This window comes from Boeremia exigua (assembly GCF_020726555.1).
Source record: "Boeremia exigua strain MPI-SDFR-AT-0100 chromosome Unknown C7974scaffold_1, whole genome shotgun sequence".
Lineage (NCBI taxonomy): Eukaryota > Fungi > Ascomycota > Dothideomycetes > Pleosporales > Didymellaceae > Boeremia > Boeremia exigua.
This window is the reverse complement of record NW_025763518.1, coordinates 2,535,891-2,552,637: the sequence shown is the minus strand read 5'-3', so window position 1 is coordinate 2,552,637 and position 16,747 is coordinate 2,535,891. Positions and strand designations below refer to the sequence as shown.

Genomic DNA, 16,747 nt, shown 5'->3' with positions numbered 1-16,747 from the left:
CACTTATGGCCCTCGGTTGGGGAGTAGTGGTCGGCCAGGTCCGACGGTTCTGAGCGTTTCGTGTTGCGCTTAAACCACCAAGCGGCTGTCCCGAGCCTGGCTTCAGTTTCTCTTACTCGATGATATCCTTGACGATCGAGTAACGAGAAACGTGGGTGCAGGCGTGTTGAGAGGTACGCGGGCGACGGTGTGCTAGCCTCTCCGGCATCTTCGGCGCTGGCTCCGGCGAGCCCTTCGGACGGGCAACGATGTTGCTACATGGCAGATGTCAACCAGCAAAAGAATCTCAGATGATGCCTCAGGAGGGCGACAACGAAGTACCTATCCTGGCTCTCCGACATCATGAGGGCTTGGAGCTTTATTAGGAGCATGACGTTGGTCCCGTTGGCCCTGCGCTAGTTCCCTTGACCTTAGCGCCGATCAAGCGATACGACTCCATCCTTATCAGTTACACGGCCGTCTCCGCTGAACAAAGAAGGTGCGCAGGCTGCCTCGCTGGCGGCCACATTGACCATTGTCGAGATTGAACATTGGTTTCTCCTGGTCTTAGACGAATGACCTTCCAAATGGGGCTGGCTTTGAGATTTGTATTGCAGTTTTATCAAACCCGCACGAAGCTACGGTTGAGACCGCGCTGGCCGCGCTTGCGCCGAACAACGGGAGCAGATTCGAGATGCATTGCCAAGAGTGTCGATAGCCCTACGTATCTACCCGAGTACCAATTTTGATCGAGTAAACGAGGCGGTCTGTCGCCGCCAGACTACGCACCCCTGGCGCCATGTCTTTTCCGGGGTTTGTCCACAGATCTCGGATGTCCCTTTGGGTGCATTGATAAGAGACCTGTACCCCAGGTTTAGGCGTTTTTGGTACCGCCGTTAGTATAGCACTCTTTGACCGCTGTATTTGACAGTCTCGACAGTACTTTCAATTCTTTCGAGTAATCCGTTGGACAGTCAGATTCAACACCACCCCTTCTTATCACTGCTTATCGCTGTCTCATACGAGGATCCCACATCCCACCACTGTCTTCCCCGCGTTTGCCGAGGCTGGGGAATTATAATTACACTTGTATCCTCAGTACTGAAGCTACAGCTATCCGCTCGAAAAGCTCTGTCATTTACACACACCTGTCACAATGGCACCACATGCAACCTCGCCCCCACCAGTGGAGCACAGCATACCGGTCCAGCCCATTCAAGTTGTTGCTTCTTCACGAGCAGTAGTTGATGGTCGATTGACTGAAGCTACCATTGTGATATCGCAGAATACTGGCAAAATTACATCCATCTTCCACTCTGTTCTGCCGCAATCAGATTTCCCCGAAGGCACACCATACACCGACTACTCACCCCACATTCTCCTTCCTGGTTTAGTAGATGCTCACGTACATCTCAATGAGCCCGGACGGACAGAATGGGAGGGTTTCTGGACTGGCACCCGTGCCGCTGCCTTTGGTGGTGTGACCACAGTTGTCGACATGCCGCTCAATGCCATCCCGCCGACCACTACTGTTGAGAATCTTAATATCAAGGTTGAAGCGTCACAGGGCAAGTGCTGGGTAGATGTTGGCTTCTACGGTGGCATCATTCCAGGCAACGACAAGGACCTCAAGGGGCTGGTCGATGCAGGTGTACGTGGCTTCAAGGGCTTCTTGTGCGAGAGCGGTGTATGTAATTCCTGGCGACATCCTACTTCAGATTGCTAATCCTCACTAGGTGGAAGAGTTTCCGGCTGTTTCCTCCATCGACATTGAGAAAGCTCTCCTTGAGCTGAAGGACTCAGCCACTACACTGATGTTCCACGCCGAAATGATTCCACCAGTTGCAGACTCTGTTGGTGACGACGTCCAACGCGCGAACCCTCCTCTTGCTCCCAAGGGCCCTCTCACCGCGTATTCCACCTTCCTCGCATCTCGCCCACCAGCCTTCGAGACGTACGCCGTCGCCGAGATCCTCTCTCTTGCACACCTCGCACCTGAGCTACAACTTCACATTGTGCACTTGTCGGCCATGGAAGCCATTCCTATGCTGCGTGAAGCGCGCGCAAAGGGCGTCAAGATCACGGCTGAGACGTGCTTCCACTATCTCGCTCTCGCGGCCGAGCGTATTGAGGAAGGCGACACACGACACAAGTGCTGCCCACCGATCCGCTCGCAGTCGAACCAGGACGCGCTCTGGACAGAGCTCCTCCAGGACCAAGCGGACGGCGTCATCCAGACTGTGGTGTCTGATCACTCACCCTGCACACCAGAGATCAAGCTCCTTCCACCTCACCTCGCACCCAGAAAACACACCACACAGACACTCAACCACAGCGAGGACTGCGAATCGAGCGACGATGGGCCCGAGACGCCAATGCAGGGACCAGAAGAGAAAGGTGACTTTTTCGGTGCGTGGGGTGGCATCTCGAGTGTCGGCCTTGGCCTGCCAATCCTGTGGACAGAGGGTCTGAAGAGAAATGCGGAGTTCAGCGTGGAGGAGATCGTGAGATGGTGCTGTAAGAACACTGCCAAGCAGGTCGGTCTTGAGAAGTCCAAGGGCGATCTTGGTGTCGGATTCGACGCTGACATCGTTGTCTTCGACGAGACTGCCGAGTTCCTGGTAGGTTCACGTCTGCATCAAGTCTGAAAATGGAACCAACGCTAACGTCGTGTAGGTGGAACCAAGTACCATGCTCTTCCGTAACAAGGTCTCGCCGTACGAGAACAAGATGCTCAAGGGCGTCGTGAAGGAGACTTTCCTTCGTGGCCAGAGGATCTTCTCGAGGGAAGAGGGCTTCCAGAAGACCGGGCCCAGTGGAAAGACGTTGCTTGAGCCAAGGAATGCTAGGGTGTAGGAGGGCTGCTGAGCACGAAGTTACATGTCGCAATGAGAATTATGACTGCATAGACGGCGTTCGCATAGAGGTATTTAGCATTGCATAGCGAAAAAGCAACGATGCGAGTGGTTTTGACAGCGAGCTTCGAATCAATAAGGATCAGGCAGATTCTTTATCATTGCCTATCTTTTAGTTGACTAAAAGTTGTCTTCTTGTGGTGCCGATGTGAAGAACACGCTGATACTCAATCTGCGATAGTTCACTGGTACATCCTATCCCCGACGAGCTGAATTGTCTAGAATGCTGGTACGTGTCTGAGACCAACCTGCTACCTATCACCGGGTGTGTCTCCCGTGAACTGAAGCGTTCCTTTGTGCCGCCATGCATGCAGCCATCTGGAGTCGTCGAGTCAACCAGCTTACCCGCTACTCAACACCGAGTCCTCAGCTGAAGCGTGCGCCAGAGCGCGGGGTAGACGCGGCGGTTGCGGCAGTTGTTGAGGGAACACAGCAGAGCTGGCGTGCAGCAACGCGCGTTAGCGCTCACCACGGTTCTCAGGCGGCGTGGCGACAGACTAACAAGCCCTAGCAAAGTTCAAAATCACAGAACATAAAAACAGAGAAGTGTGCAATGGTTTGTGAGTCTTTGATCTGATTGATTCTATATGCCCGACATATGGTGGTGTCTTTTCAGTCCTCCATGATTGCCTTGATGTCGTAACTCGTATCGATCGTGGGGGCGACGCGCTTATTTGGCCTCGTCGAAGACGTAGGTCAAGTGGCAGCGACCGCAGTACTGGCGGTTGTGCATGGCAGCCATGAAGACACCAGCACCGCACTCGGGCTGGGGGCACTCGCGGCGAAGACGCTCGATCTTGCCATCGCCGTCAACCTTGTAGTACTTGAGCACAGCGAGCTTGGTCTTCTTGCGCTTGTGCTTGATCTTCTTGGGGGTGGTGTAGACCTTCTTCTTCCTCTTCTTGCCACCACCACGGAGACGGAGCACCAGGTGGAGAGTGGACTCCTTCTGGATGTTGTAGTCGGAGAGGGTGCGGCCATCCTCGAGCTGCTTGCCGGCGAAGATGAGACGCTGCTGGTCCGGGGGAATGCCCTCCTTATCTGTGCAATTGTTAGGGACGGCGCAGCTTTGGCGACACGATGTGCGACGTACCCTGGATCTTGGACTTCACATTGTCGATGGTGTCCGAAGACTCCACCTCAAGGGTGATGGTCTTGCCCGTGAGGGTCTTTACGAAAATCTGCATGGCGGCCTGCGATTGTACTGTTAGGATCCAATGCTGCAGCGAAGATGTTAAGCGCCCGCATCGTCAAGATAGAGCCCGCATATCGAACGGGGAGCAGGTCCTGCGCCCAGTTCGAAACACAAGCCTGCCTTGGAATGACAACAGCGCATGTAAAAAAGAGATGTGTGCTTACCTAGACAAACGGGTTGTCTTCCTCAGTCGGTGCAGAAGGTTGCTGGGGGAAATTCTATGGATAAGGCGAGACGATTTAGCTCCGAGTGTGGGCTGCTTAGTCAGAGCCGAGCGTGGCTGGTGCGGCGACAAATCCTGGAAGGCGCTATGCAGCTAATTGGGCCCGTGCTGTGGCGCCTGCGTTGCTGGGTAACCGCGGCAGGATGTTTTGTATTGACGGGTTGCCGGAAGCAGGACTAGCCATCGTCATCTCCACCTCGCCGCGCTGATACATCAAACCTCGAGAATCCACACCCCTCGCATCCCATCCCCACAGACTCTAGCGCATCCATCATCTGCCTTTCTCTGGCCGCACACCGCCAGCACCACCGCGCTCTACATCTATCTGCATAGGCTTCGGCCGGTGATACTTACTTGAGGCAGGCTCTGGGAGACTGCACTGTACTGAGGATACCGTAAGGACACCAGCCGCCCGGCGGAGCGCCGCTTGTATTTGCGCGAGGTACGTCTCGACCCTGCTTCCTTGGACGCGATGGACATCGGCTCATCTGCAGCAGTATCGGACACTAAAGGACACCCGTCCTCGGACAACAACGCCGGACTCGACGAGCATCAGTATGCTGTCTACAAATTCACCCCAGGGCATCTCCCGCCGACGAATGCCACACAGGCGTCAGCTTTCGACACCAAATGCATTCGAGATGCCCAGCGTACGACAACACAGCCCTGTCGGTCGGGAACAACGGCGACACAGCCGGTCAGGCATGAGCTTGGATCTTCGAGGTCTCAACCTCGAGCCATTCCAAGCACCCAGCCCTGGTCCCTACGAACAGGAGCATCGTGCCGTGAATTTTACTAACCATCTAGGACAACCATCACAGCAAACTATGCAAGTAGCGCAATCGCACAGCCAGCCCCAGCCGGGCCCCCAGGAGGCCTACCTACACTCCCCAGTACAGTTATCTCCCAGGTGCAGATCACCGCGATCGCCAATATACGTGTCTCGCCCGCACTCACCCCTGTCCCGACCGCAGTCACCTCCTAAGCCTCCAACTGAACAGCAGTTGAAGGACCTTCACGAGCACATCCAGTCTGTGTATGGCTCATGCGGACAGGTTTTCATTAACATTCTCCCCACACCGACGGTTCCGACAGCACCACAAGCTGTTATCCCTGAAAAGCCAGCACACTTGCCCAGCCATCAGTCGTTCGGTATGGCGCCTCACCCGACCAACTTCAACGACGTTGCAGGCATCGATCTTCGACCAACATCACGCGCGATGACTTTCGACTTCGAGAACCCTGATCAAGACAACGGTTACGAATCTTCTGGGTACTACGGCTCAGATGTATCACCATCGCCGCAAGCCTCGCCACGCATGAGGATGGCGCAGCCTTTCCTGCAGGGTATTGCAGAAGACCCTTCTCAGGAGACACCATTGACGCCGTTTTCGCATCAACCTACGCTCCTTCCTGCATTGGACCCGCACAGCCCAACACACGGAATTCCCAACGGCCTACCGCTTCCTGTGAGCCCCTTCGAGGAATCGCCACTTTACACAGACCTTGAATTCGATGCTAGTCTCGAATACACTGGCATCGCCCCCGAAGAAGTCCAGCGATACATTAGCGAGCAAGATTCCAAGACAAACAAGTGGACATGTATGTACCAAGATTGCGGAAAAGTTTTTGGCAGAAGGGAAAATATTCGCTCGCACGTCCAGACACATCTTGGCGACAGGCAATATAAGTGCGGTGGGTGTGGCAAGTGCTTCGTACGACAGCATGACCTCAAGCGTCATGCGAAGATCCACACCGGGAACAAGCCATACAAGTGCCCATGCGGCGCCGGCTTTGCGCGACAAGATGCACTCACTCGGCACCGACAGCGTGGTATGTGCGTTGGTGGGTTCGCTGATGCTGTACGACGACAAGCCAAGCGTGGCAGGCCAAAGAAGCATCGCCCCGAAATGGAGGAGCGTGTAGAGAAGGCCAGCAAGACACGGCGTGCCCTGGTCTCAACAGCCTCATCCGTCTCGGCGAGCTCGCCTGACTCCGACGACGCCCACACGCCATACGAGACATATGAGGCCACTCACACACAAAACTTCAACGATCCAGTAAATGCTTCAACAGATTCATTCAGGTATGTGACGTGCTCTATAGTTCTCCTCGAGTTGATAGATGCTGACTTCGTCTAGTTTTGAGCCGCAGTCAAGTCCATATCATGAAGAGGCTGAGGAGAGTACCTTTACACTTACGACATCGTACGCTGGCGAAGTTGCCTCGATGAACCTCCTCCGACAGCTGTCCGACGGACCAGCACAGACACCTCCCTTAACCCCAGGCGACCAACGCCCACGTTCGCGCGAGTCGGTGCCGGTACCGGTGCCAGTGCAAGACCAGAAGCCGCAATTTCGATCAAGCCCTTTAAAAACTACGGAGTCGCCGTCCCGGTCATCTATTCGGTCGCAGCAATTTACAACACCACCGACATCTCCGATTGCGCCAAAGGACGAGTTAGAGGAGCTCTTCGACCTTCGACCCGAGCCCTCAATGTCGCAGTTCGACCTTGAGATGAAGGCGATGAGCGACTTTACAGCGGTCGACAACAACTCATACGACTTTCTTGACTTCACCTCTGTATAAGTTACCCGAAACCGGCCGATTGAGGGGGACTGTTTGATAATTAAGATCTACGAACGTAATGATTGGCGTTCTTGCAATCTTGGGAAAAGCTTTAGCTGGCGTGTTTTGGACTTGAGCGGGCTCATTTTGTTTTCGCAGCAAACACTGCATGTGTATCTGTTGTTTAAGATTGAATATGTTCTTGGTTCTTGTATTAGGGTCCGCGCAGCTATGCTGTAGCGATGTTGGCGTTTCTAGCTTGTATTTGCCTTCTTTCATTGGAGAGCTTGCGCCGTAAGGTGAGCAGCTCTTTGAACATTCTTTTATATCTTTATTGTAAGCGTATCGCACGAACACATCCTGGCAACTGAACATTGTCGAAGACTGGATTTACTCGCTGCCCTTCTTCAAATTCGCTGTCCACTTCCATTGAGTGCAGTGTCGTTCGTTCTTGCATCCTCTGTTGTCCCACGCTTGACCAAGAAGTGAAAGCAGGCTCGCCATGGCTTTCACTTCTCAGCTCTTCGTATCCGCACATGCTACCTGTAAAATTTGCGGCCGCCTTCAAGTATTTAGAGTCGATAACACAATAACACCACTTACCTCTCAACGGCCTATACAGCGCGAGCCATCGTACTTCCTCCCGCTCGCGCTTTTCTATCGATACCCACACTCGATACGGTAGCTGCAACTGGCAACGACCCGCGCCAACTCGGTTCAATGTCTGCACCACTGGTGCCATCACGTTCGTACACTTTGAACGGGCATACTCACACCCGTTCCCATGGCCTGCTCGGCCTGCTCGATCTTGTCAGACGCAACACCACTCGCATCACTACTCTGACCTCGATCAGTATTGGTGTTATTGCTATGATCGAGGACCCTACCTGCATCCCAAGATTGGATGAACTAGGCATTGGCATAGTCGCGACTGTGTGCGCTGGAGTTGTCATCTATGGTGTTGTGGGGCTGAATCGCAGAGGCGAAAGAATAGGCTGGGATGGAGAGGGCTTTGAGGATGCTTGGGGTTGGGTATGGCGCTGGACATTAGACAAGTTGCCAGGTGCAGGCAAAGACACTGAGGGAGACAAAGGAGAGGCAGATACAACGATGATGTTCGACAAAGACGGCAACTCAGTCTTCGTGCTCGACCAGCCCGAACGATCAAATCTTGCGACACCGATACCGAAGCGTGATTCTGCCCGCGAAAATGCAGCGACGCCGAGTCTCACGCCCACGATCGGCTTGTCGCATAAGGCACTCGATCGCCCTGCTCTGCCCGAATTCAAGGTCCCTTCTATACCGGGTCCACGACCAATGCCTTCCACGCCGTCATCGTGTAGACAAGACCGCGGTTTGACTTCCAGCTTCTCACAGTCCCCAACACTGAGCTATTCGATGGTTCAGCACCAACTAGACCGCACCACACAAAGTCCCGTGAGCTACAACACTCTTCCTGAGATCAACCACGCGTCTGGTCTTCTGGGTCCATCGCCAATGCCCTCGCGTTACGCCATTCCGGAGTGGAAACACTTCACTGGCCAGGGGTTCCACAAACACCACCAGAGGCAGGGTGCTGTAGCCAGGTGGTTGATTTCAGGAAGTAGCAGGAGCTTGGAGGAGACTACGCGCGAGATTGAGCGGATAGATGAGCAGGATGGAGGCAAGGAAGATCTTTCAACAGGGAAGACAGACACGAGGACTGATAGCAAGAAAGTTGGAGAGTGGGCGGGTGGCTTTGATTGAGCCGGTGGCGCGAAATTCTGGCTTGAATGTTCAGGCGATGTAGGAGGCCTGATGCCTGATATATTGTTTCCACCTGTTACCAGGAGATGCAGAATCGTGGCTTCCTATTTCATAGACATTGCCGTTCATCTCAGTGAACACACCGAGTCAGACAGCAACTCCACTCCTTGTCTACTTCTCTACCATGCTCAGAGCCGTTGTGACCTCAGGCTTGCACATCGAATGTTGATCTTCCCTGCTTATCTGTCGAACTGTGTCCACCGTCCTTAGTGTTCGAGTCCCCTCTTTCGCTTCGGCCACGGGTTCGCCAACGCTTGATTCGTTAGAAGTTCACATTGCATCTCCAAGGATCACATTGCGCGCCAGGGCTCTTTGCCCACAGTTTATGTGATTCGTTCCTGAACCGTGACAGACCGTGCTCGTCACCTCTATCAATGATACATTGTCTCAATAGAAAGCTAATATCTCAGATAGCATTCTGCATATGCAGCACTATGTCGGCTCACAACTGCCGGAAGTCATCCATGCCGACAAACACCTGTCACCTAGACGCACTCGTTGAGATACGGCGTACCGGAAATACAATGCTTGTTGCTCTCCCGAGTCCCGAGCATGCAGTACTGAAACAAGATCAGCGATGCAATCACCGCGACGCTGCTTCTTCGGACCGACAAAAGATAGTTCATAAGCATGACTGCCCAAGGTGCGCCTTGAGCGCTTTGCGAGTTGGAATGGGCTGGTGCTGATTCTGTATGTGTATGTTGTAGATTTGATACCAGTACAGTCTGCCAATAAACAACAAATGTGGTCGCGAGAATTGAAGGTGTCGCTGGGGGGAGGGTTCGTGGAGCAGCTTGGTTGATTCCCAACACTGAATGGGGAGCGGACTGCAGTCAGCATTGACAGTCACTCTCTTCTGCAGAGGGACCACCGTGTATCTACCGCATTCTCGTCGTGCCATGTGGATTCAGCTTGATAGATTGATGGACAGTAAAGAAGTCTGAGGAGCGAGTTCTACAGCACGAGAAGTGATTATAGGTACGTTCTGGTAGATTTTAACAGCAATTTTCTACTGCTCCTCTAGTCTCAGATCTTTACAAATAGAGGCAGTCCGGGTATAAGAGAGCATGACGATCTGAGTTGCGCAGCTCTGCCTAGAGCCTTCTCCTTGTTGCGCCTGCACCCGTGCCGTTCACCTTCCTCGTTCCAGCTGCCTTCTTTCCCGGCTTTCCTTCGACCTCGCCCACGACCTTCTCAGCAGTTCCCACGACCTTATCTTTCACCTTCTCCGTGGGAGTACGTCTCTTCTTCACGACCTTGGTCCTTGGTCCGGTGGTGGTAGCTGTGGCTTTGGGTTTCGCGACGCGACCGGTTGTTGTGCGAGGTTTCGAGGTGTTGGCTGTGGTAGTCGTGCGCTTCTTTGGTGCGATAACATTCTCGATCTGCTGCACGATGCGTGGCTTGCTATTGCCGGTGCTGGCACGTGTTGAAGCTGTCATAATGGCAACGGACTAAACTTTTCGTCAAACTACGCGCCTCTAGGTCAGGCGTGTACAGCGGTTGGCACGTGAAGTGTACGCGATCGATCTGGGGCAGTCTGAAAAGAACAGAACGCGACTGGTAACAAGAGGAGGAAGGAAAGTCAAGGCATAAGAAATTCGTATGCGACAAAACACCACAGAAGGTTATCCACGTCACAGATGCCGTGGCAAGAACTTAGGCGTGAAGCTTGAAATGACACGTACGACGCGTGAATGACTGACAGAAAGATTAGAGTTGAATTTACGACTCACACAAAGGGTTGTGTAATGCGGGGGAGTGGAAGTACGAGGCGCGACAGGAGCGAAGTCAACGGTTGTTGTCGACGACGAGGGAAGAGAGATTGCGACGCGAAGGAGGGGGCTTGTAATCTACAATCTGCCCAAGTCTCAAGCGAGACGTGTCTCACAACAACATCTGAAAACAGGTGATCAATGTGGATGATCACATGGGTCAGAAACAGCCGTGACTAGTTGGGCAGCTGAGTGTTGTGTTGTTCCTGGCAAGGCTAGACTGTTCGGCGTGTCAGCCCCAATCTGTGCTGTGACAGCATGTCTAGGTGCGAAGTAAAGATCGACGGGATGATAGGTGGCTCGAGGAACTCTGTACTGCACAATTATGAAGGACCGATCCGCGAGTAAAGCTTTCGAGATCCTTTACATTACGATCAACGGTCACGGCGAAAGGCGAGACCAATGCCTAGTATGTCATAAGCGCCAGAAGTTGGCAACCGAAAGACTCACAACAGGATGCGATGCGATAGTGTTGTTGATCATGCCGATTATCCCAAAGAGATAACCAACGTTCAATTACTCCTATTAACCTCCACGGCGCAAACTGCGCTCAAGCCTCAATGTGCGCGTTGACAACGCACTCAGGCCCCTATGTTGAAGCTCCTATCTTTAACGCCGTGCATGGCCCGCACTGGGTGCACTCTCTATCATATGACTTGGTAAAAGCCTCTGGAAACGAAACTGACATGCAAAGGAAACTTTTGAAGAGGGCTGCTGATCACAGGGGTATATGCCCTTCCCGACGCCGAAACTTGTTGAAAGAAGAATTGCCGCCTTCTTCAAGATATGCATATCATATCGCTAAATCGTTACTTCTTGACTGTGTGGTTGAAGTTGATTCAAACCACTCGTGTGACAAATATTAAATTCGTACATTTAGAGCTTGAGCTCCTTGGGCTTCTCCCAGGTGAAAGACTGGTTGGTGAAGTGACCGTTCTTGGCGGTTGTGTTGTAGATGGGGTTGGTGAGGTTCAGCTCCTTGACAATGACACCAGGGCGGAGATCAAAGTTCTTGTGGATGATCTCGACGAGCTCATCGGAGGACTTGTCTGAGGTGCCGTAGGTCTCAACAAAGAGGGACAGCGGCTCAGAAACACCGATGGCGTAAGAAAGCTGGACCAATGCGCGGCGAGCCAACTTGGCGTTGACGAGCGACTTGGCGATCCAGCGGGCAAGGTAAGCAGCGGAGCGATCGACCTTGGAGTAGTCCTTTCCGGAGAAAGCACCACCACCGTGGGCACCCCAGCCACCGTAGGTGTCGACGATGATCTTACGGCCAGTGAGACCGGCGTCACCCTGGGGTCCACCGATGATGAACAGGCCAGAGGGCTGGATGTGGTACTTGACGTTGTCGTCAAGGTACTTGGCGGGGATGACCTTCTTGATGATCTTCTCCTTGATCTCCTTGCGGAGCTCCTCGGTGGTGATGTCCTCGCTGTGCTGGGCAGAGACAACGACAGTGTCAACACGAAGGGGAATGACGGCACCGCCATCGTGAGCGTACTCAACAGTGACCTGGGTCTTGGTGTCGGGTCGCAGCCAGGGCAGGGAGCCGTCGCGACGGGCCTCGGCCATAGCAGAGTTGAGCTTGTGGGCAAGGATGAGGGTCAAGGGCAGGAGCTCAGGGGTCTCGTCGGTGGCATAGCCGAACATGATACCCTGGTCACCAGCACCGAGCTTCTCAAGAGCCTCCTCGTAGTGGAGACCCTGAGCAATGTCGGGCGACTGCTGCTCGATGGCAACGAGGACGTTGCAGGTCTTGTAGTCGAAGCCCTTGTCAGAGGAGTCGTAACCGATGTCCTTGATGGCACCACGGATGATCTTCTGGTAGTCGAGGTGGGCCTTTGTGGTGATCTCACCGAAGACCATGATCATACCGGTCTTGGTGGCAGTCTCGCAGGCGACCTTGGAGAGCGGGTCCTCCCTGAGGCAGGCATCGAGCACGGCATCGGAGACCTGATCGCTGTGGACGTGTTAGCACGGTGTCCTCTTCGTGTTGTTGGGTGGCTAGTGGGGCGGTCGACAGTGCAGCACGTCATGTACGTATTGTTGTCTGACCCCACCGAGGATAAAGAGGGGTGGGAACATACCAGATCTTGTCGGGGTGGCCCTCACCAACAGACTCGGAGGTGAAGAGGAAGGTGCCCTGAACAATGGTAAGAACGACGCGGGGCTTTCACGGGACAATTGGAAGTACCTTGCTGGGCGGCGCGGTGCCGTTGGGAACAGTCATTGTGATGGATATGAGGAAGCAAAAAGATAGTCTAGGACTTGCGACCGCGTGAAAATGTGCGAAGAGCGAGAGGATGGAGAAAGATTGGGAGGAGGGGCGCGCGACTTTATGAGGTTTGGGAGTCGTTTCCAATCTGCCGAAGTTTTCAACGTGCCCTCCACGAAAGCCTAAGCCGCCCGCCGAGTTCGCACTAGCGGTAGCACACCATTTCACCGCCCCGAGTGGGGAGCTAATGAAATGCGCCGAATTCCCATCTATCACCGCCCTCGCCGGCAGAAGTTCTGACCGACCACGTTCCCCTCGATGCCCCACCAGTCAGTTCCAGCCATCCACCTTTCAGACCGCCTTTGTGGCAGAAAAGTGGCCGTCTTCCGCAGATAGCAACAGGCCGAGCTGGTGACGCAACACCCCGATTGTCACGCAACTACAGCCATGAGTAAGTTTGGCACGCTGGTGATGGTGAGAGACGCACTCGACAAGCATCAATGTAGGGCTATGCTGACGATCTATAGGGCCCAGCCGGCGCAGGCAAATCCACCTTCTGTACCGGCCTCATCCAGCACCTTCAGAACAATAAGCGCCCATGCTTCTACGTGAACCTCGATCCTGCGGCCGAAGACTTCGCCTTTGAACCGGACCTCGACATCAAGGATTTGATCAGTCTAGAAGATGTCATGGAAGAGATGAGCCTCGGCCCCAACGGCGGTCTCATCTACTGCTTCGAGTTCTTGATGGAGAACCTTGATTTCCTGACGGACCCTCTTGAAGAAGTCACTGAAGATTACCTGATCGTATTCGACATGCCCGGACAGATCGAACTCTATACCCACGTACCGATTCTGCCCGGCCTCGTCAAAACCCTTATGAACGGCAGCCTGAACATTCGCATGTGCGCCGCATACCTCCTCGAAGCTACCTTCGTTGTCGATCGACCCAAGTTCTTCTCTGGCACACTATCAGCCATGAGTGCTATGCTTATGCTTGAGATGCCACACATCAACATCCTGAGCAAGATGGACCTCGTCAAGGGTCAGGTAGCAAAGCGCGAGCTGAAGCGCTTTGTGCAGGTTGATGCGGACCTAATTGAGGACGACCCGTCGCGCAGGACGACAGATGAAGAAGACAACAGGAAGTACAGGGACCCCGCGACAACGGAGAGCTTGATGAGCGGCTCAGCATTCCATAAGTTGAACAAGGCTGTTGCGCAGCTGATTGACGACTTCAGCATGGTATCATACCTGAAGCTGGATGTGCAGGACGAGGACAGTCTAGGTGCCGTGTTGAGCTACATCGATGACGCGATCCAATTCCATGAGGCGCAAGAACCTAAAGAGCCTAAGGAGGCTGACATGGAAGAGTAAAATGAAAATTCTGGAAAGCATTTACAAATCAGGCGTTTCGGCACGACACAATTGGGAGCATTAGACGGCGCGCTGGTCATACGGGGGTGGAGGCACGGTGATACGATACCCAAATTCAAACATCAGTTTCAACGCTTCGACTTCTTCATTGAGTTAAACATAACCTAGACACTGCGGATTTCGGTTCCCATCTGACTCCATCTCACAGTACGGCATACGTACTGGCTCAGCCCTGACACCCTTCGCCACCAGCCTTTCCCTCAAGTCACTTAATCTAGGGCTGGCATCAACCTGGCTCCTGTTCTGACCATCCCCATCCTTGGCACCACTCCACAATACCTCAGCAGCAGCAGCCGCGCGAGGCCATAACATAGTATCGAGATTAATCGCATCCGTTTGCTCGCCCCATATATGCACCTCACCACCGATAACCAGATGTTGAAGATGCTCTGGCACCCCCTCATAGGGATCTTTGGAGTAGATGAGCCGCCAGTTGTGGAAGGGTGCGCAGTAATCGATATAAGGCCACGCATCTCTTGACGGGTCTCCTGGCGCGAAATCCAGCCACTGCCCTTTGCCGCAGTCGAGATACCAGAACTTGTAGTTACCCACCAGTGCTTTGTGGCCAGACTCCACAATCTGGAGTACAGCCTCATCGCTCTGCCATGACTGTACGATCACGTCGGATCCAAGTGTCAGGTTCCACGTTAACAGCATCTCTTCCCATACAATAGGCGTTAGTCCAGCTTTTCTGACTCGATCGTGGTTCGCGGATACAAAGGCTTGCATGAGCGGCCGTAGTACCTCTGGATCGCTCGATTTGACAGTGTCATCAAGTGTATATGCCTCGAGGTTCACCTCATCGCCACCAGTGTGAAAGTATGTCGTGAATGGCGCGACTCTCGGCATCAAATCTGCAAAGAGCGTATCCAAGAACTCTCCCACCGCAGTCGAATTCAACTTCAACGTGCCCGAGGGAGGCTCGGCGGCATAAGTTTCCCAATTCGGTTGCTTGTTGTACGCAGCGATGAGTTCGGGCTGCGAGTACCAAATACTGGATGTGTGGCCAGGCATGTCGATTTCAGTGATCAGCTGGACGCCTTGGAGTGCTGCATATCGTTGCAACTCTGCAAAGTCGGCCGCGGTGTAGAGCAAATCTGGCCGATACGCTCCCTTCCGTGCGAGGTCAGGCAGCGAGAGGATTTCCAGAGGCCAGGACTGCGAGTCGGTGGCGTGGAGGTGCAGACGGTTCATCTTAGCATAAGCAACAGCATCGATCTGTCGCTTTATATCGGGCAAAGGGATGAAAGTCCTCGATACGTCCAAGTTGATACCTCGGTGTTCGAATTGCGGTTCGTCCTGTATTTTGACCGGAGCCAGGGGCGTGTAGACGTGTTCTCCATCCGAATGCTGGAAAAAGAGCTGTGTGAAGGTTGTCAAGCCTCGAGCTACACCAATGCTACTATTTGCGGCTATCATTGCAACACCGTCTTCTGTCACCTCAAGTGTGTAGGATTCATCCAAAGATCCCGCTGGTGCTTTTGTAATGTCCGCAGAGTCAGGCCCAAGACGGTGAATATTGACACGACTGATGTAGATCGCTCCCTTTCCCGGAGCAGGCTCGTCCCAACTTCGCGAATGGAACTTCCATGGGTAGAAGCCCTGTTCAAAAATAGTCTTCCAGACCGATCGAAGAGCAAAGTCGATTACATCGTCGCCAGATACTTCTGTCGTGTCTCTTGCGCGATTGTGGTGCTCGAATGGCTCTTTGTAGCGCCTGTGGAGGCTCAATCCATCCACGCCATTATTCTGCGTAGCGGCCTTCGGGTTAGAATTGAACACAGAGAACAAAGGTGATTGATCGGGATGGTGGTTCACATTTCTAGCACCAGCTTCATACCAGTAGAACGTAACATCTTTTGCTATCCAAAGGACAGCATCGCCGTGCTCGTATGATTTGGGGATCGGCCACAAAGCTAAAGAAAAACCTGTGAAATACGGTATCAAGAGAAGGAACTTCATGCTGAAACTATGGATTGGGGGGATTGAGATGTGAGAGAATAGTTAAATAGAGAACACGTCCGTGACAGCCGATCATGCGTGATGCTACAGATGAATCCTGGAATGAACATGGGGTTGAAAATGCTGGAATGAAGCTGGCGCAAGGAAAGTCTATTCTGACATGCAAATTTCGCGTTCGGCTGTAAGTAAGACCAATTTGATACGTCTGAAGAACTATCAGGTTGCTCAACCAGAGTGACAAGGTGTCGATATTGCGGGGTCAATGTGGGGCTGACGGCACGGTCTCCTGATGCATTTTGCGATCTTCGCATTGGCAAGAAATGACAAGTACGACTATAGATGCTGAACAACATCAGTGTTTCGGGTGTACAGAAAACGTGCGTGTGTGACAGATCACGTACGAGTTGATTGAAAAAAAGCTTCGACAGACCAAGAACTCCGATCACGGATCGTGCCTGCCACAACCGTCACTGTGCCACAACGTCAACCAGCTCGGTTGCACCCATCTTCACGCACGAGCCTTCACACATCAACGAAATCACAGGCCGTGCTAAACTCATCCAGCGCAATCGTTCGAATTCCCCAATGGGGACGACCCCTTCCGAGAGTCCGCCAACCCACTAGACTGTCCGATTGGCTCTCGGACGCTGGAAATCCAAGCAGTCCGTTAGCA

General features: G+C 53.3%; 8 protein-coding genes across 8 annotated transcripts; 4 read left to right on the top strand and 4 right to left on the bottom strand.

Annotated features, from left to right (window-relative positions):
• Positions 1-1,135: 1,135 nt before the first annotated feature.
• On the top strand, positions 1,136-2,835 carry C7974DRAFT_371533 (uncharacterized protein; the record flags this gene model as incomplete). The annotated part of the gene is made up of 3 exons (XM_046140023.1): positions 1,136-1,666; positions 1,716-2,600; positions 2,656-2,835. 3 exons carry the CDS (start codon positions 1,136-1,138, stop codon positions 2,833-2,835), a joined length of 1,596 nt encoding a protein of 531 aa, XP_046003158.1.
• A 729-nt stretch (positions 2,836-3,564) lies between these two features.
• On the bottom strand, positions 3,565-4,081 carry C7974DRAFT_430242 (ubiquitin-related domain-containing protein; the record flags this gene model as incomplete). Its single annotated transcript, XM_046144685.1, has 2 exons — positions 3,565-3,935; positions 3,988-4,081. 2 exons carry the CDS (start codon positions 4,079-4,081, stop codon positions 3,565-3,567), a joined length of 465 nt encoding a protein of 154 aa, XP_046003157.1.
• A 788-nt stretch (positions 4,082-4,869) lies between these two features.
• Positions 4,870-6,901, top strand: C7974DRAFT_298651 (BTE binding protein 4; the record flags this gene model as incomplete). The annotated part of the gene is made up of 2 exons (XM_046137704.1): positions 4,870-6,398; positions 6,454-6,901. 2 exons carry the CDS (start codon positions 4,870-4,872, stop codon positions 6,899-6,901), a joined length of 1,977 nt encoding a protein of 658 aa, XP_046003156.1.
• Positions 6,902-7,600: 699 nt separating this feature from the next.
• C7974DRAFT_439727 (uncharacterized protein) lies at positions 7,601-8,683 on the top strand (the record flags this gene model as incomplete). The annotated part of the gene is made up of 1 exon (XM_046145293.1): positions 7,601-8,683. One exon carries the CDS (start codon positions 7,601-7,603, stop codon positions 8,624-8,626), a length of 1,026 nt encoding a protein of 341 aa, XP_046003155.1. The 3' UTR covers positions 8,627-8,683.
• Positions 8,684-9,594: 911 nt separating this feature from the next.
• On the bottom strand, positions 9,595-10,253 carry C7974DRAFT_20027 (uncharacterized protein). The gene has a single exon (XM_046136756.1). It carries the CDS (start codon positions 10,123-10,125, stop codon positions 9,781-9,783), a length of 345 nt encoding a protein of 114 aa, XP_046003154.1. The 5' UTR covers positions 10,126-10,253; the 3' UTR covers positions 9,595-9,780.
• A 1,081-nt stretch (positions 10,254-11,334) lies between these two features.
• On the bottom strand, positions 11,335-12,691 carry C7974DRAFT_430240 (S-adenosylmethionine synthetase-like protein; the record flags this gene model as incomplete). Its single annotated transcript, XM_046144684.1, has 3 exons — positions 11,335-12,421; positions 12,549-12,604; positions 12,656-12,691. 3 exons carry the CDS (start codon positions 12,689-12,691, stop codon positions 11,335-11,337), a joined length of 1,179 nt encoding a protein of 392 aa, XP_046003153.1.
• A 211-nt stretch (positions 12,692-12,902) lies between these two features.
• Positions 12,903-14,129, top strand: C7974DRAFT_19872 (GPN-loop GTPase). Its single transcript, XM_046136736.1, has 2 exons — positions 12,903-13,150; positions 13,204-14,129. Exons 1-2 carry the CDS (start codon positions 13,124-13,126, stop codon positions 14,050-14,052), a joined length of 876 nt encoding a protein of 291 aa, XP_046003152.1. The 5' UTR covers positions 12,903-13,123; the 3' UTR covers positions 14,053-14,129.
• A 76-nt stretch (positions 14,130-14,205) lies between these two features.
• C7974DRAFT_349251 (glycoside hydrolase superfamily) lies at positions 14,206-16,074 on the bottom strand (the record flags this gene model as incomplete). Its single annotated transcript, XM_046139429.1, has 1 exon — positions 14,206-16,074. One exon carries the CDS (start codon positions 16,072-16,074, stop codon positions 14,206-14,208), a length of 1,869 nt encoding a protein of 622 aa, XP_046003151.1.
• Between the last annotated feature and the right edge of the window lie 673 nt (positions 16,075-16,747).